Consider the following 19,050-nt stretch of genomic DNA (forward strand, 5'->3'; position numbering starts at 1 on the left):
ACCTGCCCCTTTATTTTGTTTGTTTGTTGTTTTAATTATAAGTGAACAGCAGCACACGTTCTCTGGAAGCCGCTCGCGGATGATTGCTGGTGCCCCCTACTGGACATTATGTGGGCTACCTCTCTTTTCTCTGATTTAATTTGGTATTGCATAACATTCATTTGGAATTTCTATAATACTCGGTTCCATTACTGAATCCTATGTTTTGAAATAATTTATTCTACTTTATTATTGATGATATAAACTAAGTTACAAATTATGCCTGGCATGAAATAATTTGGCATTCAAGTTTTACTGCTTGTATATATAGTAGACAGGCACATTCAAATAACAGGGTGTATACTATACTATGCACTTAATATATCCCCATCTTTGGAACTTTTACGGTTATTAATTATCTTGTTTTATGTTCCCACATAGAAATGAAATTCCATCCATTCAATGTTTGAAGTTTCACTGGTAGGCACAAGCCCTGTTTTATGATCATCTTGGTGGATATTATGCCATAAAACGTCAGAAGCAAACACTCATGAAACCATATCTGGATACCCCCCCACCTCTCTCTCTCTCTCTCTCTCTCTCTCTCTCAACAAACAGCACACACCGTCTCTGGGTGTCAAAGGCATCATCCCTCATTCATCCCCCCTCACGTTATTCTATAGCTTTAATCCCGAAAGGATACATTTGAGTCGATAAAAGAGGTTTCAGATTTCGATTAAGGAGATAAATTGGATCTCTTACTCGGACTGTCTGGCAGTTTAAACTGTAGAGATGGGGATTCTGCAACTTAAAAACAATAAAATGAAAAAGGAAATGTATATAGATTTAAATTATTTAAAACCGAGGGTTTCAGAAGGTAGTTATATACTCAGCATGTGAAAAGTCATCAACAGCTAGTGTGTGTTCACCAGTTGCAAGGCGCTATATAATTAATTTATATTGCGTGAGCTTAGCCCAACGAGCAATAATGTGATTGATAACAATGCGTTTGTCCACTACACTGGACAGAGGACGGATGTTTTCCAGCTGTTACTTCCCAAATCATTGAAATAGCGCCTTACCTGATGAGCAGCAGCACGATCCACTGCAGGGCTGTGGACAGGGTGTCCTGGCTGGCTCCAAAGATGTCCGCTACAGTGGGTGGCACATCCTCTTTGCCCATAACGATGCCATTGGAGCCCTTCCAACCCCCATCCAGAGCCACAATAAAAGCATCAGTCAAGTCGCGAATGGTGCCCGGCTGGATGTTTTTTCGGTGCTGGATGACTTTGTCGTGTATGAAGGAGAAAAAATCTATGTTGAGAGACTTAAAATTGTCAAACATGGTCTTTATGGGGTTGGGAAAGTACTGGAGCCAGGGCATGACGTCCACAATGCTCCCGGCGCCCACTGTTTGGGCAAACTGGTCATTCCTGCCCACCACGGACTGAAACTCGGCGTCCTCGTAGCTGTACCTCTTGCCAAAGCACACGGCGCTCATGATGTTGGCGATTGCCACGGTCATGAACCGGCTGGGCTGGAAGTACCCTTCCTGCCTGCTCTTCTCCAGGAAGATGTGCAGCAGCTCTCGGACCTCATAGATGACGTGCTGGTTGAAGGTCTTCTTGGTCTGCGGGTTGCTGCTGGAGAAAGCCCTGACGGTGGACTGGGCGACCTTCCTGTGCACTTTCCAGCGGTCATTGTAGGGGCCGAAAGCCATGCTCTGGCCGCCCGACACCGCCTTGAAGGAGCTGAAATGTGGTCTGCCGGCGAAGTCCACCCCCTGCTTGACCAGCGCTTGCTTGATGGCATCTTCTCCATTGAGGACCACCACGCTGCGGCTGCCCAGCTTGATCTGAAACACCGGGCCGTACCTGGGCACCAGGCGGGTGAAGTACAGGTGCGGCGCGCCCCCGAGCTCAAGCGCGTTGCCGACCACCGGCCAGGGGAAGGGCCCGGGTGGCGCGCCGCGCCCCCGCCGCCGGGTCACACATCTGGACGCGCGCACAGCCAGCAGCGCGCACAGCAGGGCCAGCAGGACGAGCAGCAGCGGGGGCGGGGACGGCTCTTCCAACAGCCGCACGGTGCGCACGTCTGTCAGCCCGGACAAAAAAATTAATTAGTGTCTGCAATCAACTGACATGCGGATTTAGAAAGGTGTGATTTATACTGATGGTTAGAGCTTGTGTGTCTGTGGGAATGCAAACGGACAGGGTTTCACTTTTAAACAAATACTTTATGGTTAAACACAAATGCACGTCTTATCTGAATCACAAATAGCTACAATGATCAGTGTGTTAATAAGTCTCACACGGAGGTTAGAAATCGTCAGTTGCAGCTGCTGCGTTACAATAAAGCCAGCCTGGAGAGGGGAGAGGGGAGAGGGGAGAGAGGAGAGAGGAGAGAGGAGAGAGGAGAGAGGAGAGAGGAGAGAGGAGAGAGGAGAGAGGAGAGAGGAGAGAGGAGAGAGGAGAGAGGAGAGAGGAGAGAGGAGAGGGGAGAGGGGAGAGGGGAGAGGGGAGAGGGGAGAGGGGAGAGGGGAGAGAGGAGAGGGGAGAGGGGAGAGGGGAGAGGGGAGAAGGGAGAAGGGAGAAGGGAGAAGGGAGAGGTACCTGTGAGGGGCAGCGCGCTGCGGTTCCCAGCCATGGCTCTGCTCGGATGCACCAGGTGAAGCCAATGCTGCAGCGGACAGGTTCAGCGCTTTCTCCTCCTCTCTGCCGCTCCCAGGTGCGATTTCAGTGCCGCTCAGAACAGCAGCTGCATTTCACTGAACCCGACAGGTCTCCTCAAAAGAATTGATTTTAGTGGATCCGATTGCGAGAAATGGCAAGATTTAACCAGATGCGAGAAAATGATATAGCTATTAATTAATTAATGATATGCAATGCTTTGTCTTATTTATCCAGAGCTGTCAACTATGAGACACCAGTGGGGACGAATAGTTCTAAAAACGTCTGTCAAATAATGTCCAAATCCTTTTAATTCAATGCGCCTCGGCTTCTCCCGCCCGACTGAAGCCCCTCTGCCTCCACAGTCCCAGGACAAGTGATTGATCAGAGACGGGACACAGGCTGCAGACAAATGGGATCTCAGCTCGTCACTCACAAGTGGTTTGTTGCAGAGAATTAGTTTTTTCTCTTACCTCTCCAAGTGTGATCGCCCTCCTTTATAACCTCTCTCCCTCCCCCCTCTCTCTCTCTCTCTCTCTCTCTCTCTCTCTCTCTCTCTCAGGTCCGCGGTGTGTACTTCATGTTTGCCGGCTTTGCGTGCGCTGCTGTCCGGAGATTGATCATCTGTTAATCTAAATTCAACGTGAAAGGGACAATAGTTTTGCAACAATAAATCAGCGCGTCACGGTAGGCCATGCACCGAGTCTACCGCTTCTATTTGCGTTTCTTGAAGATAAGACGATTCGGATTTATTTTTAGGATTTGATTGTATTTTATTGCATCGTGTTGAATATACAGATTGTGCAACATGTATGGTTAAGTATCCTGGTACTTTATTGAAAGGTAGATGTATGCCATGTTTTCTACTATTTCGTCTTTATGTTGTGTAAAGATTACATTAAAATACACAGAAATGTAAACCAATCGAACGACGCGTGTTGCATAGTCAACTAACACAGCCACACTGAGATTTGTTTTAAAGGCTATCAATAAGAAGGATCTCTGCAATGAGTTTAAAATCTTAAATGTGTATTTTAGATCGGGCTATGTATCGATCAATCACTTATTCATTCATCCATTCTTAATGCGTGCATTTGTGTATTAATTGATTAACTGGTTTACTTATCCAGTTGCTTACTTATCCACTTACGTATTTACTTAAAGATATGTAAGGGTTAATTGATAAAATAAATGTAATATTGAGCGACATTAAGTCCTCGCAATGCGTTTTTTTTTTTTTTCACTAAATTGAACGGGTGCCAAACTGGCAGCCAGACAGCAGCTCTGGTCCCTGGTTTTCTGTCCCTTTCAATAAGGATGCGTCTTCAGCTCTAATAATAATAATATGCAGTGAATTATTAAGATTATTGCTCTTTAAATAAATACATACATTGAAAGGTTTTAAAATGAGTTTTGTTAGGTTTGTTTCTCAATACCGAAACAAAGAAAAAATATACATTAGAGTAAATAAACCAAAATACGTTTCCAGACTTTTCTTAAATATGGTTTTGTATATTTGTTAAATTTAACCAGATACATTCAGTTAAAGCAGACTCAAGTCTAAATCATGAATTTCAAATTAAATATACAGCCCATGTAATAGGCAACACTTTGAAAACGAATGTGATTTTGTAATGTGACTAATGTGCATTTTCAACAAGAAAATAAAGCGTCCGTCCCGGTGGTATGTAGAGAGACCAAACGCGCGACACACAGACATGCAAGTTGTTTTTAACTCGTCTGTGCCTATAAATGTATTAAATATATACATACATAAATGCATAATACCATAATCAATGTTATAATTGTGTCTCCAAATGCAATGGCATATTTTAGTGATAAACACAGCTATAAAATGTACCAAACATTTAATTATTTTCGGATTGACTGAAATGATGATGAGAGACACTGTTCCAATGGGTAAAATATAGAATTAGAATATAGAATTCCAAAAGCACAATCCTTATAATGCAAGAATTCTTATTATAAATATTATTTTCAGTAAAAAGCTTGTTGCGTTTGTATACGATTTGAAGTTTGAAAGCAAATATTCTCTCCCTTAAGGAAATTTTACTCCATTGTTTAAACATACTTTTAAATCTGCACATTATAAGGTTGAGTATTTCGAAGGACCTTTTTCCCATATCTATTTCGTTTTCTTTTTTGTATCATCTTGTTCTCCAAAAGCAGATTGCAGATTCATTTATCCTGACAATAATAATGGGTAATGTGCCCGAGAACCTTTTCCTGGCCTTTTAATTCACTATTACTTACATCATGCAATAACGTATTTAAAATGGTAGTTGTCATTTTAAAATACGATCTTATTGATGTTAACATTTTTGCAATTCCCTTTAACAATATGCATGAGCCTTGTATTGTTCTACTGTAATAATAATATTAATACTAAATCAGAAAGTATAACCCAATTCTTAAAATGAATACAATCGCAAACAAAATTGTAATAGTTACAAATACCTATGATTCTATAAAATACAGCTATTTAAGTGATAATGCAAACATTGCCAAAATGTTTATATGAATTAAATGGTAGGCAATTAAGAACCTATAGAAATACAAAACCCACTTTGAACCCCCTAAACCATGTTACTGAGTATCATGCCATATACCCGACCTATGAGGTGTGCAATTATGAAATACTATGAATGTATGAGATATTTCTTCACTTTATAAATAAACTACGCATAGATATATTAACTTCTGCAGGACAAATACTGTGAAAATATGTTGAATGCTATTTATATTCCAGTTTATAATATTTAAAAAATTATAAACTTGAACTAGAGTTTTAGCTGCAATGATCGCGATAGTCGGGAAATATCTGGATACTTGTCAACAATCGTGAAGTGATTTCATAAACCTATATCAACTGACCTTAAACGCTATGATTTTATATTAAGCATAATTTGATTAGGCATAGATGTAGATTAAACGAAATACACCTGCTACAAAACCGGTGGAAAGGGCAGCGACCATGCCCAGGAGATTTTGAACCCTAAAAGGCACGACCCCCATGGAAGGACTGGGGTGCTGTGGGCTGGAGAATTGCAGGTTTGTGTGTCAAGAAAACAATGGAAAACTCCCGGCTAGAGTTTGCATGGGAACATAATGTAAGGAAGTGCTGATTAATTCAAAGAGAGCTGTAGTGTGTGCAGTATCGAGGTATAGGATAGCCGACACTGATATTGTTATAGTTGTACATGTATGTATGCATGTATTTCTGTGGGCGTTTGTCTGTCTGTTTGTTTTCAAGAAGCATTTATCCTAGCTAACAATAACCCGTCCCGTTTCCTAACCCCTATATGCTCTTATTTGTATTTTAAAAGGAGTGGTTGTCGGTTTTATTTGTTTTCATTAGGTCTCTTCATCCGTGTAGATCTACGGAGGTCTGGATAAGCATCTCTACACCAAACGAGAGCTTCTCTTCTCCAGCGCGCCGGGGTGGACGCGACGGATCGCCTGTCCAGATTAGAGAAGCTCTACCTCCTCAGCAGGAAGACGCGACTGTTATTTTGGGTGCTTTTGATTTGAGGTGGGAGCGAGGCACAGATGAAAGAGCCCAAACCGGATCTACCTGTTACTGATGTCCCTTTGAGTTTCTGTAGAGCTTCGGGGATGGCGGCGCTTGCACGCAATGCCTGGGCTGCAGGCGCGATGACGCAGATCAGCGCCGGGCGGGGGGTCCCTACACCGAGGGGGTCCATCACTGCGCCCCCGGGTGTGCCAGCCGTCCTCCTCCAATGCAACGCTGTGAAGTCTAGGCATTGTGATGCTAGTGGTTGGTAATGATTTGAACAACGCCTGCATGCATGAATGAGTGCCATCTTCTTATGAATGAGAAACGCCAGCTCTTTTAAAACCGGTGTGGTCGGATACACGCCTTCAAGGAACAGTGTTTATGCATTTTATAGAAACAATAAAAGCATATGCATTGCACAGTCCATGTCTTCGATACAATAGGGTTTTATAATGTGCACTAATTTACATCATAATGCGTAACTGTGTCACAACTAGAGATACGTCCCACACAATATCCTCCATCTATCCAGGAGGTGTGCTTCATCTCAAGTGCAATCCCTACAATAGGCTGTCGGAGGTGTGCATGTCTGTGTGCAGATGGAGAGGAGGTCTCACCCAACAATTATAGCTCTCATACACACGCAAGAGCACCTCGGAGGACTTTAAACCTCAACTAATCTGCTACTGGAACAACAACATGACTGTAAAAGTTCAAATTACTGGGTAAAATACGTCCTTGTACATGAACTACCACACGGTTGCATGTGCAGGAATAAACTTCGTCTCATAATGTCGGGGTTTTAGTTGAACCATTCTGATCATGCTTTTATTTCATGTGGGATTATGTTCGCCTTCTCTATTGCTTGTAAATGGTCAAACCTCGTGCTTATTAAAAAATGATATAAAATGTTTGTTCTGTCCTGACAATAACACGTTTAAACTGCCGGTCCCTGGAAGCATTACGTCTCATGTAACTTATTACAGCAACTGAAAATAATAAAACCGTAAAATAAAAATCCTTAGCACTTCCAGGTTTCTGTCACTAGGGGGAGATGATGCACGATGTTGAGTATGAATTTAACTTTGATATTGTAATTGGTAATATAATAAGTATTTATTGATTTACTTTGGGTTTACAGTTCCAAACTGTTGTATAATATGTACATGTTTTAATATATTTGCATACTTTAAACTCATGCGAAGCACAGTCAGTGCAGCGGTTTTGTAACTGGGTTGTTTGATTGCAGCATCACACCTGTGGAGCTAGTGCTGTCCTGCCGTGTCTGTAGATTGCATTTTGCTTTGGCCAGTGAGATATTTTGGTGCTCTGGTTATGTTATCACATACAGCATATGCATTATGTGTATGTGTATGTGTGTGTGTGTGTGTGTGTGTGTGTGTGTGTGTGTGTGTGTACGAATGCATTTATTTATTTGTATATGTATGGTATAACCACTAAAGCATGACATAGCAGATTAGTATTTTCTGAATTAATTTCAAAATCAAGAATATCAGCTTAACCTCAAATACAATTACATAATCACATTCTTACATTTCAGTTTACGGAATGATCCATTCTGTACGGAACATGACCCGTGCACTCCCAATGTACTGCAGCCATCTATCGTTTAAAGACCGAGGGATGCTCAAGACGAATGAGTGTTCAGTCACTACAGTACCTGTTCTTTTGCTCTGTCAGGGCTAACTGTCCCCTTTTAGCCCAAGACGAATGGGAAAATGACCAAATGTTCCGTAACATACATTTCGGTTGAAACTTTGAATTGCATATTTCCTATGCAGTATGTTCTAGCAGAGAGCGGTTATTGAATGTAAACAATAATTAACTATTACAATCTCCTTTATTTGCGTATAGGAATAGGTTCTCTTAAGATACTACGCCATGTGAAAAAGTGTCGTCCTTGGGCAGTTCTAGAATGTATGGCAATGTGAGTGTTCTAAAATTAAATTTGTTTCTTAATTAATCAATTCTTCATTCAATGCAATACAATCTTTCGTTTTAAAATATAGTCAATGTATGTGTGCTTCAAATAAGCAACCCTTTTCATTATTTTAGACGTCTTGATATCCGGGAAGTGGCCTATGATGTCATGACCCTGACGTGTTCAGGACCACGGACAGCTCTTCATGGGTAATCTGCTGGGAATCCCCCACCCTGCGATTAAACTCCCTGGAGCGATGTTCTCCGCTTCTGTATTTGAGGAGCAGATTTAACCTGTACCCTACATGTAACAGCACGCTTTATTGCAATACACGAGTTCATCTGCACGGCCTCCTTTTAGAAAAACGTTGGAAAATGCGGCCCGAAACACAGTGCGAACCTGCCTCAATACAGAAACGAGTCCATTAGCTAATTGGAGGTTTAAGATCTCGACTGATTAAAGCAGTGTCCGTATGAAACGGCCCAGGCTGTTCTGGAGGAGTATACCTGCTGAATCGGTTGCAACATTATGTTGGGACTGCCCCGTGTGTCACCAAGGGCCCGGCGTCCTTTAACTCCTCATGGAACTATAGACGTTAAATCATAACCTTTAGCAATATTTACCACACGCATGCATAAATGACAGCCAAACAATGTCGTATGGGAAAGCTGAATTGTGCGCGATGTCTTCATATCAATATTAATACGAATAGGACACGTGCGTATTTAATCGATTCTGCGCACACATGCAGTCGAAGAAGTAAAGGTTCTAATAAAAACCTTTTAGGGTTCCTGGGCTTGATACTGGGGAGGAACCCTTAAAAGCTGCTCATTAGAAGCGTTTGCAAAGAACCTTGGTAAAAAGGGATCCTTAAAGAAACTCACATTTATCATGATGAAAAGGGGGTCTTAAATGATGCCTTGGGTTTACAGTGGACCTCGCAGTTCTTAAACGAACCCTTTAATGAAAATAAACCCACGAAGAACCCAAAGGTTCTAAATAGAACCTCTAAAGAACCTTCACTGTGTAGTGTGTGACAGGAATAAGTCCGAACAATCCATACCTGATGCTAATTCGTTACCACTTCACAGGGGGGAACAAGATCAGAAATGTGCAGGCCCTTGAATCAAGTTATTTTAAGGCCGGCAGTGAAACTTGAATGAAGCAGCGGGACTAGGCGTGATCGTGCCGTCCTGGCAGCGCAGGTCGCATTGTTCACATTTTTGCTCCGCAGTCACGCAGGGCTGTAAATCCGCCGGAATGCCATGCTGACGTCACTGCGGGGCTGCCGGGTCCTCTCCTGGCTGGGGGGCTGGAGGAGCCGATGGCGGGGCTCAGGACCCTGTTCACCTAGCCAGCCGCAGATGCCACCACAGAGTGCGGATATTTCGGTATAATAGGGTTTATATCTTTTCGGTAAAAGAAAAGTAATGACCATTTAACTTTCAACATTATCGAATAAAATCAATGTATTATTATGTGTGCAATGTGAGAAAATAAGATCAATTGCATATGATCATTTCCCCAAATACTTTCAGAATTAGTCTTAGATTCTGATTTAGGTAGTAAAGGTATCCCACTTTCTCCCGTTTGTGTAGAGCATCTTGGTTATGGATAGCATTTATCATACAGATAGCTTATATAGAAATACATACATACATACATACATACATACATACATACATAAGTAAAGTATAATTAAATAAAGTGAATGCATACACAAGTGTTAATGTAACAAACTGCGCTGTTACGCACAGCCCAGCCCACCGCCCTGCCCGACCCCCAGCCCGGCCCGCCACCCGGCCCATTCACACTACCAGCCACTCCACGCATGTCTGCCTGTCACAGCTGGAGTGGACACCAATCACCCCCTCACACCCCCACCTGGGAGTCCTGCAGGAGACACAGACTGTTTGTTGTGCGGCAGTGGCTCATAGAAGGGATTTACAAAGTATCCAGCAGTGCGGGGCGCAGAAGCCTGGAGCAATGTTTAACAGGGGTGTCAATTGTACAACACGCAACAGATTATTATTGGTGATATTAACCCTAATCAAGTTTAATTGGATTGCATTTGCACATTTAGTGATATTTGAATATACAGACACGAATATATATGTATTTAAAGGGCCATTCCCGTATTTTAGAATTAATTTCGAAAGCATGCTCCCGAGTTATTAATGATGCGCACGACATGCTCCCTTTTAGGAGCCTCTATTTCCTGTAGATTAAATGTATAAAGGTCATACAATATGTATGTATCCATCACATATTAGCATGGCAGCATATATTCATTATACCAATGATACGAACTGAGAGGGATCACACAACACTAGAAGACATGCATGATTCATAATGCTTCATAAATCATTTCAGCAGTGACCATAAAACGGACTAGTCCAACTCAAGACCCTAGCCCTGCTTTAATACCACGATGATGTGAAAATGTGCCTCTGCTTGGTGTTTTGTTCACACTGATTATCAACAGAAAAAACTATAGACTATTTTCAATAAAAACGAACTATGTCCAGGAAATCAAAACCACTTGGCTTGGCTATTTACATATTTATCGAATGATAATTAACAAATGAATTAAGTGCGTTTCACACAAGGCGTGTTACACAATGGGTACAGGGTGAATCATGCATTGCATTACCATGCGTGTCATAAACACTGCAGGCTAATTAGAAGCTGACATGCAAGGGAAACGATTCAATTAAATATGTTCTCTGGTGTACGATTTTTAAACGTTTCCTTTGGACATCATCGCCCAAGAGCCCTGGAGTTCACACAATGTTCTGGCAATGTTGGGTGACAGGATGGGAATCACTGTGTAGAATAAAAGTTAAACTGACACGATAAGACAGACACACAGTGAACATAATCGCACACTATTTTTGGTGATGGTTTGAAAAAATAAATTACAAAAGTTCGTCTTATTCTATATACTGAGGAAAGCTGACCAACACCCGAAGAATGGGAGAGAATACATGTTAACAAGAACATAACTACAAATTAGGTAACAATTTTCACACCAAATCCTTATCAAGTGCACACATTGTGTGACATCAGTCCTCTCTCTGTGCATGAGCACACAGAAGACACTTCTGGGTATGTAAGGGACTCCGCTACTCTTTGGTGTCAATGGTTTCATAGACCAGCTCAACTGCATACATTAGAGCATCCCTGCAGAGCTGCTGGGTGGTGAGATCCCTGTGGAGAGAGGTGTGCCCAGAGGACTGGAGCACTTGAGCCTTTGTGATGCCTCTGGCAATTAATTAGCATGACTGATCAATAGATTTTTACAGGCCTCATTCCTTTGCCCTGAACAGTTAGAGCAATTTTTACGAAGTTCCCTAAACCATAGTGCAATGCAGGATGGAGAGACTGCGGTCTTGCAGTTGATTTTCAGTGAGACGTCCGAGCACTTTTAGTTTGGTTAAAATAATGCAGATAACACTTTAAACCAGGGTCAAGGGCTATATGTTGATATGGTGTAGTGTTGTGGTGGAGCAGTCATTTACAGTTACTTACAGGTTTATATTTATCTACTCACTTTGTCTTGTGTGTTATCAGGTAATAAAAGTGTGTATATAGTGAGACGTGTGTGGTGGTGCTTTATGCATGATGTATGCATGTTGTGTGAAAGGGTGGGGATGAAGGGTTTTAGAAAAATGTATGTTTTATTTTCTAAAGATACTTATTTTTTACATTTGTAATAAAGAGAGTACTGTACTGTATTGACATTTTACTATATTTTATAATATTATATATATATGTCCCCTCCTGCACAGGTGCTGGTTTTCTGTGCCAAAGGGATTGAAATGACATGTCTTATCTATTCTGGGAGAGAGGTTAGTTCACTCTTGATCTTAAGCAACAAGTATAATTACTTTACAGAGTGCAGAAAATAAATACTGTCTAGTCAGTCATGAGATGGAAAACCTACAGGCAAATTACAGTGATGTCATGCCATTCGATAAATATCTGTTGTGTCTGTCGCTTCATTGAAGTGGTATCAGGTTGGTAAAATGGTGAGGTTTTCCGACACACATTTCTAAAGGAGTGCAAAACATTTCCTCCTGTATATGCTTGATGAGATTCTACGTTCTAGCAGAAAAAAGAAATGCATTATAGTTATATCGTTGAACTATTGAATACAAATACGTTAAGCAAAAAATAAGTAGTAGTTGTCACGATCGTGAGATGCTTACAAATCCAGAGAGGTAACACGAAACCAAATGAAATAATGCCGTAATTATAACTACCTGTGAACATGTAGACAGCATTATATCAGTTTATGTCTAAAGTGGAAATGTTTTGCTGCAAGTGAAATTTAAACACGTTCACATTCATCTGTCTTAATTGTTCGTATTCTCCTTTAACTTAGTGCTGAATATCCCGATTAGATTTGCAGGTCGACATGCTTTCATTTGTTTTGCACCATCTTCTCCTGTTACTTGTTGAATGCGGACTGTGACAGAGAGACTGGGATGAATAATGAGATACGAGACCTGGGGTCTTCTTGCCGAGAGGTAAGATCCCTGACACAGCCCCAGGGCTCATCTGGAAGCCCCTATCCTTCTATACAAATACACCGACACAAAACAATGCTTGTGTTTACAATACACGACTTTATCCTTGATTCTCAGGACTGAAATCCAGGCTGTTCCTGTGCTTTTCCCTCAGACAAAAGCTGAGAAAAATGAAAAGTTGTAGGAAATGAACTCCCAGTAAGAGTTCTTGCTGCAGAAATTCTCTCTTGTGTTTTAAGTCTTAGGTCTCACATGTCTAAGAGCTTCTTCCTAAGCTTACTTGCAACTCCAACATCCTATAATGCAGACACCTGTTTACAGGGATTTTCTCACCAGACGTGACTGAAGATGATGTTTAAAGATATATATAGATTCTGATGCAAGACCCTGATGAGAGTCCCAGGGCTATACTGTCCACTTATAGGATTTAACACTATGCCATGCTAAAGTTGCCCAACTCCCACTGAGCTATTTCGGTCTGTGAATACTTACGTACATCAGTGCAGCGTTTAAAACAGAACCACATTCACCACAACACTCTGCTTCAAAACATGTTTCTGTGGCTGCGAGGTCGCTTATATTACTCAAAGAGATGAAAGGGCATTAAGGCTGTATCCCGGCGGACCGGCGATGATTGATGAAAGTCTTATGGGAGCAATGCAATGAACAGCCTTGTGAAACACCACAGCGAAATCTGGAAAACAAACCCTCTATTGAAAACATACAGACCCACGTTCAAGGGGGAAGACAAACAGTATGGTCACCCTTAAAGATAAAGCTTCAGTCCTCCAGATTTGGGGATCTTTGAAATGCTCTATAAATTACATGCAGCTTAAAAAAAAAAAATTATTAACAAATCTATACACATGTACAGGTTAAGACAGTAGTAGGATATTTATCAATTGTCGTTTTAGATGTGAAGTCTTCTGTTGCCATGTACAATTATTTAAACTCTAAAAGAACAAATGTAGATCACCACCAGCAAGGATAGAGAAAACTGAAAAGTAGAAGAAAAAATAAGGCGTCATTTCAAGCCTTCTAGACCAGATAAGATCTTGGCACCAGCTGTGGAGATCAGGTTTCTTTAGAAAAGCTCAGACAGATCCTGTGATTTGCCTCCAATGCATAATTTGTCGGCTTCTAGATCCCAGATATACTTGTAACAATTCAATCCAGGTAACCCCCCACCTGATGCTCCCGTTTCTTCAATTAAAATGACCTGTTTCTCATCCAAGCTAAAAATCTTGAATTATTGTTAAAACATTGTAAAAATTGCATTTTTTCTAGATTTATTTTACTTTGAGGAACAAATCCTGATGTATATGACCTTGTCTGATTTACATAAAAATAGCAGCAAAGCTAATATTATTGCTGTGCATGATGGGAAAAGTTGGTTCTCACTTCCCTTTTACACATTTTGCTTAATAAAATTAAATCGATGTTTTCAGAGTATGCAGCTTCCTTTTTTCTTCATTGTTTGGGATCTAGTCTCTATACATACAATGTCAACGTCTGCAGCTGGTGTTCTGGTGAGGTTAGCCCTCAAAACCACAGAATAATAAAAGAAAAACGCAGCACAGGGAAAAGTCAGATTGCTTACCAAAAAATGTAGGCCATTAAAGGGCTTTTGTCCGGCACTTTCACGTTCCTCCAACAGAGGGAAGTGTAGAGAGTTTCACAGTGTTCCACACTAGTGAACCTTCAAAGCCAACCTTTTTGCACGATTGCAACATAACAAGCTCTTTAATTATTTAATTGGTGGTTCGGTTACATTAAAGGAGGTGGTTGAAACAAAGACCTCCAATTGAAGGCCTAGTCGTTGGAGTTCCCTGTCTAAACTGCCTTCCTTCAGCATGCAGTGCGCCACCTGGGTTTACTCATAATAAACGGTTTCATTGCAACCCTCTCTTCAGTATGTGTTGTAAAATGCTACCTGTAATTTTCACACAGTTGGAAGCTACAGTTTAGCCTTCATTCTGTTCCTTTAATTTCCCTGCCAGTTATTTATCTACATATGTTTGTGTGATCTGTGGAACAAATCCCGCCGCCTCAAACTAACAGACACACACATCGCTCGATTACATCTGAAAAGGTAGAGATGGGTTCCCCTGGGGCGGTGCGAGCGCCGTTTCCTACACCACCATCGATCACCCACAAACTTCAAAGGAGTCCAGCAGCGGTTCAGTCCACGTGTGCACCTGTGCCTCCGTGTTCATCTCCGACAGTGCCCACAGAAGTGTCAATTCGTTTCGACAGCTAATACCGGAGCTCACTTGCATAGTTCCTTTAATGTCATCCACACCCACAAATCAAATTTACCTGTGATAATTACCTGTTCAGCCTGAACTGTAATTGAACCGATGACCCACAGAACACTCAAAATAAACATTTTAATTGGTTTGACTCATTCAGAATAAATAAATGACAAAATTAGTCCTGTAATCTGCAACCTTTCCACTTGGCCTCTTTTTAATATCATGTCTGGCATAGAGCTGTAATTACTATTTAACACGAGCAGGCGATCATTATTGAACCATTTATCAGTGACAGGGTGAGGCATACGGTTGGAGGTGACATCCCGCTCGCTGCGTTTACATGTTAAAAGAGAAACTAAGGTTTCATCACTTAATTACCCGAAGACATTGATTGAAGGTTACAAGCAGTGTCTATCTGCACCGCGACACACAAGCACAGACAGCGCCGCCAGCTACAAGGCCGACCGCACAGTGCGTTCATCAGGGTTTGAGCCGAACTGACATAGGCCAGCTCAATTGTGGGATGTAAAGTATTCGATAATTATGCAGTTAATCTTAGATCTAAGCTCATCAAAGGACAGAGTGGCAACACATTCAAATGTACGGGAGTGGAGAAATTAAATACTACTGATTACAGCAGTGCCCTTATCAAGTTCAATTTCAAGTTTGCTCTGCACAGTAAACCAAAAGGTGTCAATTTTTCAGTGTGAAAATGTTTCCCCCGAGTATATGGATGAACTGAGGTCACGGACTGTGAGGGATAAAGCCCACTTTAAAATGCTGGAACAATAACTCGTTTTACTGTGGGTACTTTTAATACAAAACGGGGTTATGCTGTGAGTTAACCATCACCTTTTCAGCCAGAGGAATGAATTGAATTGCTTCAACATATGAAATATTCAAATGCACCTCATATATACAAACCTTACAACTCAACACACTTTGACCTTGGTAGAAAACAAGAAGACAGGAAAGTTTATTTTGAATTTGATTTCCTACTCCTGGGCCCAGGGAGCCACATCCCTGCAGGTTTATTTGCAACATAAACCTTTTTAATCTGTGCATTTCAGCTTTGGTGCAAAAACCCATTTGTCTAAGACATAACTGACGGTGACCTCTTTGACCACGTGGATGAGATCTTCTAGGAAGCCGTCTCTTTAGCATGTTTACATTCAAAAGCATTGGACCTGAATGAGAGATAAGATCCCAACAAGAGCTCTCCTCTGAAGATTTGCTTGTGACCTCTTTTGCACAAGGATTTACTGGCTACCCTTCTATACTGGGGCGCTTGAGCACGTCTCCTCTGAACCATGGGAAATGAGCTGGAGCAATATAAATAACTATATAAAGCATAACCAGGAATTTCAACATGAGCGACAGGTGTGGGAGTTCAGGGGTTGCATCACAGATGAGTTCAAACGAAGTCGCGTTTTACGTAATGGATTCCTACATCTGTTTGGGAAAGCAAATATAGCCGCTGCATTACCTTGATTTATGTAGGCAGTTAGAAGGCGCTATTAGTCGAGAAAAAGGTGTGCGCCTTCAGCCAGCTTATCTTGTTTTATCAATCAGTGCAATAAAGTTCTGAGCAAGAAAAAATAAAACCCTCGGGGCGATCTTACAGTGTGGAGGAGTCACGAACATGTAGTTAATCACTGTGAGAGTCGGATAACGCAGTCTGGGTGCTGTGGTTGGTGCACCTGTAAACAACAGCTTTTCATTTTCTCACTATTAGAAGCCCAACAAGCGTATGTTATTATTCAATGCAATTCTATGACCTCTTTCCTATTGTCTGTCCTCTGCAGCTACCATCTTGTAGAGGGGAACAATTGAGAGCTTAATATAAAACGTAAAGATCTAGCGCCCAAAACCTTATTGTACCTGGGTGGTAAATGTATACAATAAATGCATAAATGAAACTATTTTGCTGATGATTAGCCTTCACTTTCAGTTTTGTTGCAGTTTCAGACTGTCTGTATAGGAAACAAATGAAGAATAGACCACCAAATTAGTAAAGGCTGATGAATGAAACAGGAGTACACAGTCTTTATGACAAGGTAATCCAATATTGTTTTTATCTAATGCTGACAAGCTTGTATTCTGGGACACAGAAGTAATATGGATTCAGTGATGCATCCAGACTAGCATTCAAAAATGCAATACTAACTTCAGTTGCTCCTTCAATAATCATAATCTGTGCATTTGACGGATTCAGTGCGGGATCTGATGTATTTAATTACTACCCTGCACTGATTTTGGTATTCGTGCTCCATGGACAAAGCAAATCATATTTCTGTTCTTGAAATATTAAGTACAAAGTGTAACCGCATTTTAAAACAGTTGTTTTCTTCTTTTTCTCAGCAATTCAAGTAATTGGATACTTGATAAGCTTTACAGTGCTTTTCAAAGACTCCAGTTAATTAAAAAAGTGACACCATAATTGTGCTTCAGAAAATATAACAATGTAATTTCATTTGAGTCTCCAATGTGCTTAGAATGATACTGTATTATCAGTTCACATATATTCTTAAGAGCAGTAATAATATTCTTTCTAAACGTCTACAACTTTTGGCATGTTGTAGCACAGTACCCTGAAGAAGAGCCCCAAAGTCATTTCAGCTAGATAACACTACCTGTAGAGAAGAATGTGTCTTGTTCTTGTTTAGTATGAAAACAACTGCTTCAATGCAAAGGTTTTAAAATCTATCCCTTATAGTCGGGCTTTTGAGCGCTTCTGTCCTCCTAAGGAATTGGTGTGGCCTGCATCACACGTCTCCATTAAATATGAACCCGAATTGTTTCCGCTGCAGGGGGAGTACACTGCACCTTTAAATTGCTCTTCTGTGTGTGCTTTTGAAAGGGGATCCTAGCTTGCAGGAATTTCTCTGCAGCTGGGACAGGGTCACCATTCCCACTCACCACTGAGATGTAATCTTCCCCCCGCCCCCCGAACAATATTCATCGTAATTGTTAGTGATGTGAACACACACGTCTATAAAAACGGCCACTAAACAGGATTTGTCCGTCCAGCCCCAGCGCTGCTAATTGCTCCCCATTAGAACTGATGAAACCTGCAGCATTGAAGGTTGCCGACTATGACCGAAGGGTGACGTCTGATTGGCTCCAAGGAGTTCGAGCACGTTCGCACAAATGTATCCTGTTGGTGTGGATGGGGCGCCCACAAATTGGCGCTTCATTACTGCGGAATGACCCATGACTTCAAATGTCATGCAACTCCCCACATTTCCCATGGAATGTTAAAGCAGTTTCTCCCCCCCTCCATCCGTTTTCTTTTTTTTTTTTTACAAAAGGTCGAAAACATTAAGGGAAGAGAGAGTCATGCTAATGAGCACGGTATTGGTTTGAAACATCCTAATGATCTCGCCGATTAGCTGCCGATTGAGGTAGCTCCATCAGGCCGTCTCATTCTTTCTTTTTTGTGTCTGGCCGGCTGATGCGAGGCGTATTTTCCGAGGCGTAGTCACCAGTCCGTGAAGGCGTCGTCTTTCGGGCCTGACACTAAAAGGGCATTTTTCAACTGAATTCTGAATTGGCATTCATATAACACCGTTGACCACACAGTCTCGCCAGCGAAACGGGAGCGTTGCCATTTGGGACGTGATCAGTCGCATGACTGCGCTTCTGCCACGCCGGCTGCAAACCCCATTCTCTATCTGCCCTACTTACACCGTGAGAAACTGAATGTTTTAAAAAAATATAAATGTTAAAACTAGGCCTTTTATCGTGTTACATGAAGGCCTAATCCATTTCAGCAATAGCAGACCACAAGTGACCGCAAATCAATATTAATTGGAAATTTGCTTTTGTTTTAGATTTTTCTACTTATTCTTTCATTTATATTTACACACTTACAGTTACTTTCATTAGGATTCAGAACTGTTACTTTTTGGGTCACAGGGAAAATGTACACTAGGCCTTTATAAACTGAAATATAAAACTGAAGAGTTACACGTGTATTTCCCTCGTGCTATTGTGTGTGTATTTAGATAGGACTGTCTTATTTCAATTTTTTTTTTTTGCTGGGGGGGATAGCTGGAAAGCAAAGAGTTTATATATTGGTAGTTTTATCATTACAATTTTATCAAATTAAGGCCGAGACCAAATAAAAACACCA

The 19,050-nt window shown here is 41.3% G+C and overlaps 1 protein-coding gene and 1 long non-coding RNA gene across 3 annotated transcripts in view; one reads left to right on the top strand and one right to left on the bottom strand.

Moving 5' to 3' along the window:
• Nucleotides 1-19,050, bottom strand: part of cyp1b1 (cytochrome P450, family 1, subfamily B, polypeptide 1) — a 43,035-nt gene that overhangs the window by 2,875 nt on the left and 21,110 nt on the right. For both annotated transcript variants that reach the window (XM_066696743.1, XM_066696744.1), the window contains 2 exons: nucleotides 2,592-2,761; nucleotides 1,062-2,073 (listed from right to left, as the gene is read on the bottom strand). In XM_066696743.1, coding sequence (XP_066552840.1) covers nucleotides 1,062-2,073; nucleotides 2,592-2,625 — 1,046 coding nt within the window. In that variant the 5' untranslated portion in view covers nucleotides 2,626-2,761. The remainder of the gene's footprint in view (nucleotides 1-1,061; nucleotides 2,074-2,591; nucleotides 2,762-19,050) is intronic.
• Nucleotides 2,057-7,204, top strand: LOC136718939 (uncharacterized). The gene is made up of 4 exons (XR_010805334.1): nucleotides 2,057-2,136; nucleotides 2,886-3,089; nucleotides 3,211-3,335; nucleotides 6,028-7,204. It is a non-coding gene; the product is annotated as an uncharacterized LOC136718939 (long non-coding RNA).

Source organism: Amia ocellicauda, chromosome 23, assembly GCF_036373705.1.
Source record: "Amia ocellicauda isolate fAmiCal2 chromosome 23, fAmiCal2.hap1, whole genome shotgun sequence".
NCBI classification, from domain to species: Eukaryota; Metazoa; Chordata; class Actinopteri; order Amiiformes; family Amiidae; genus Amia; species Amia ocellicauda.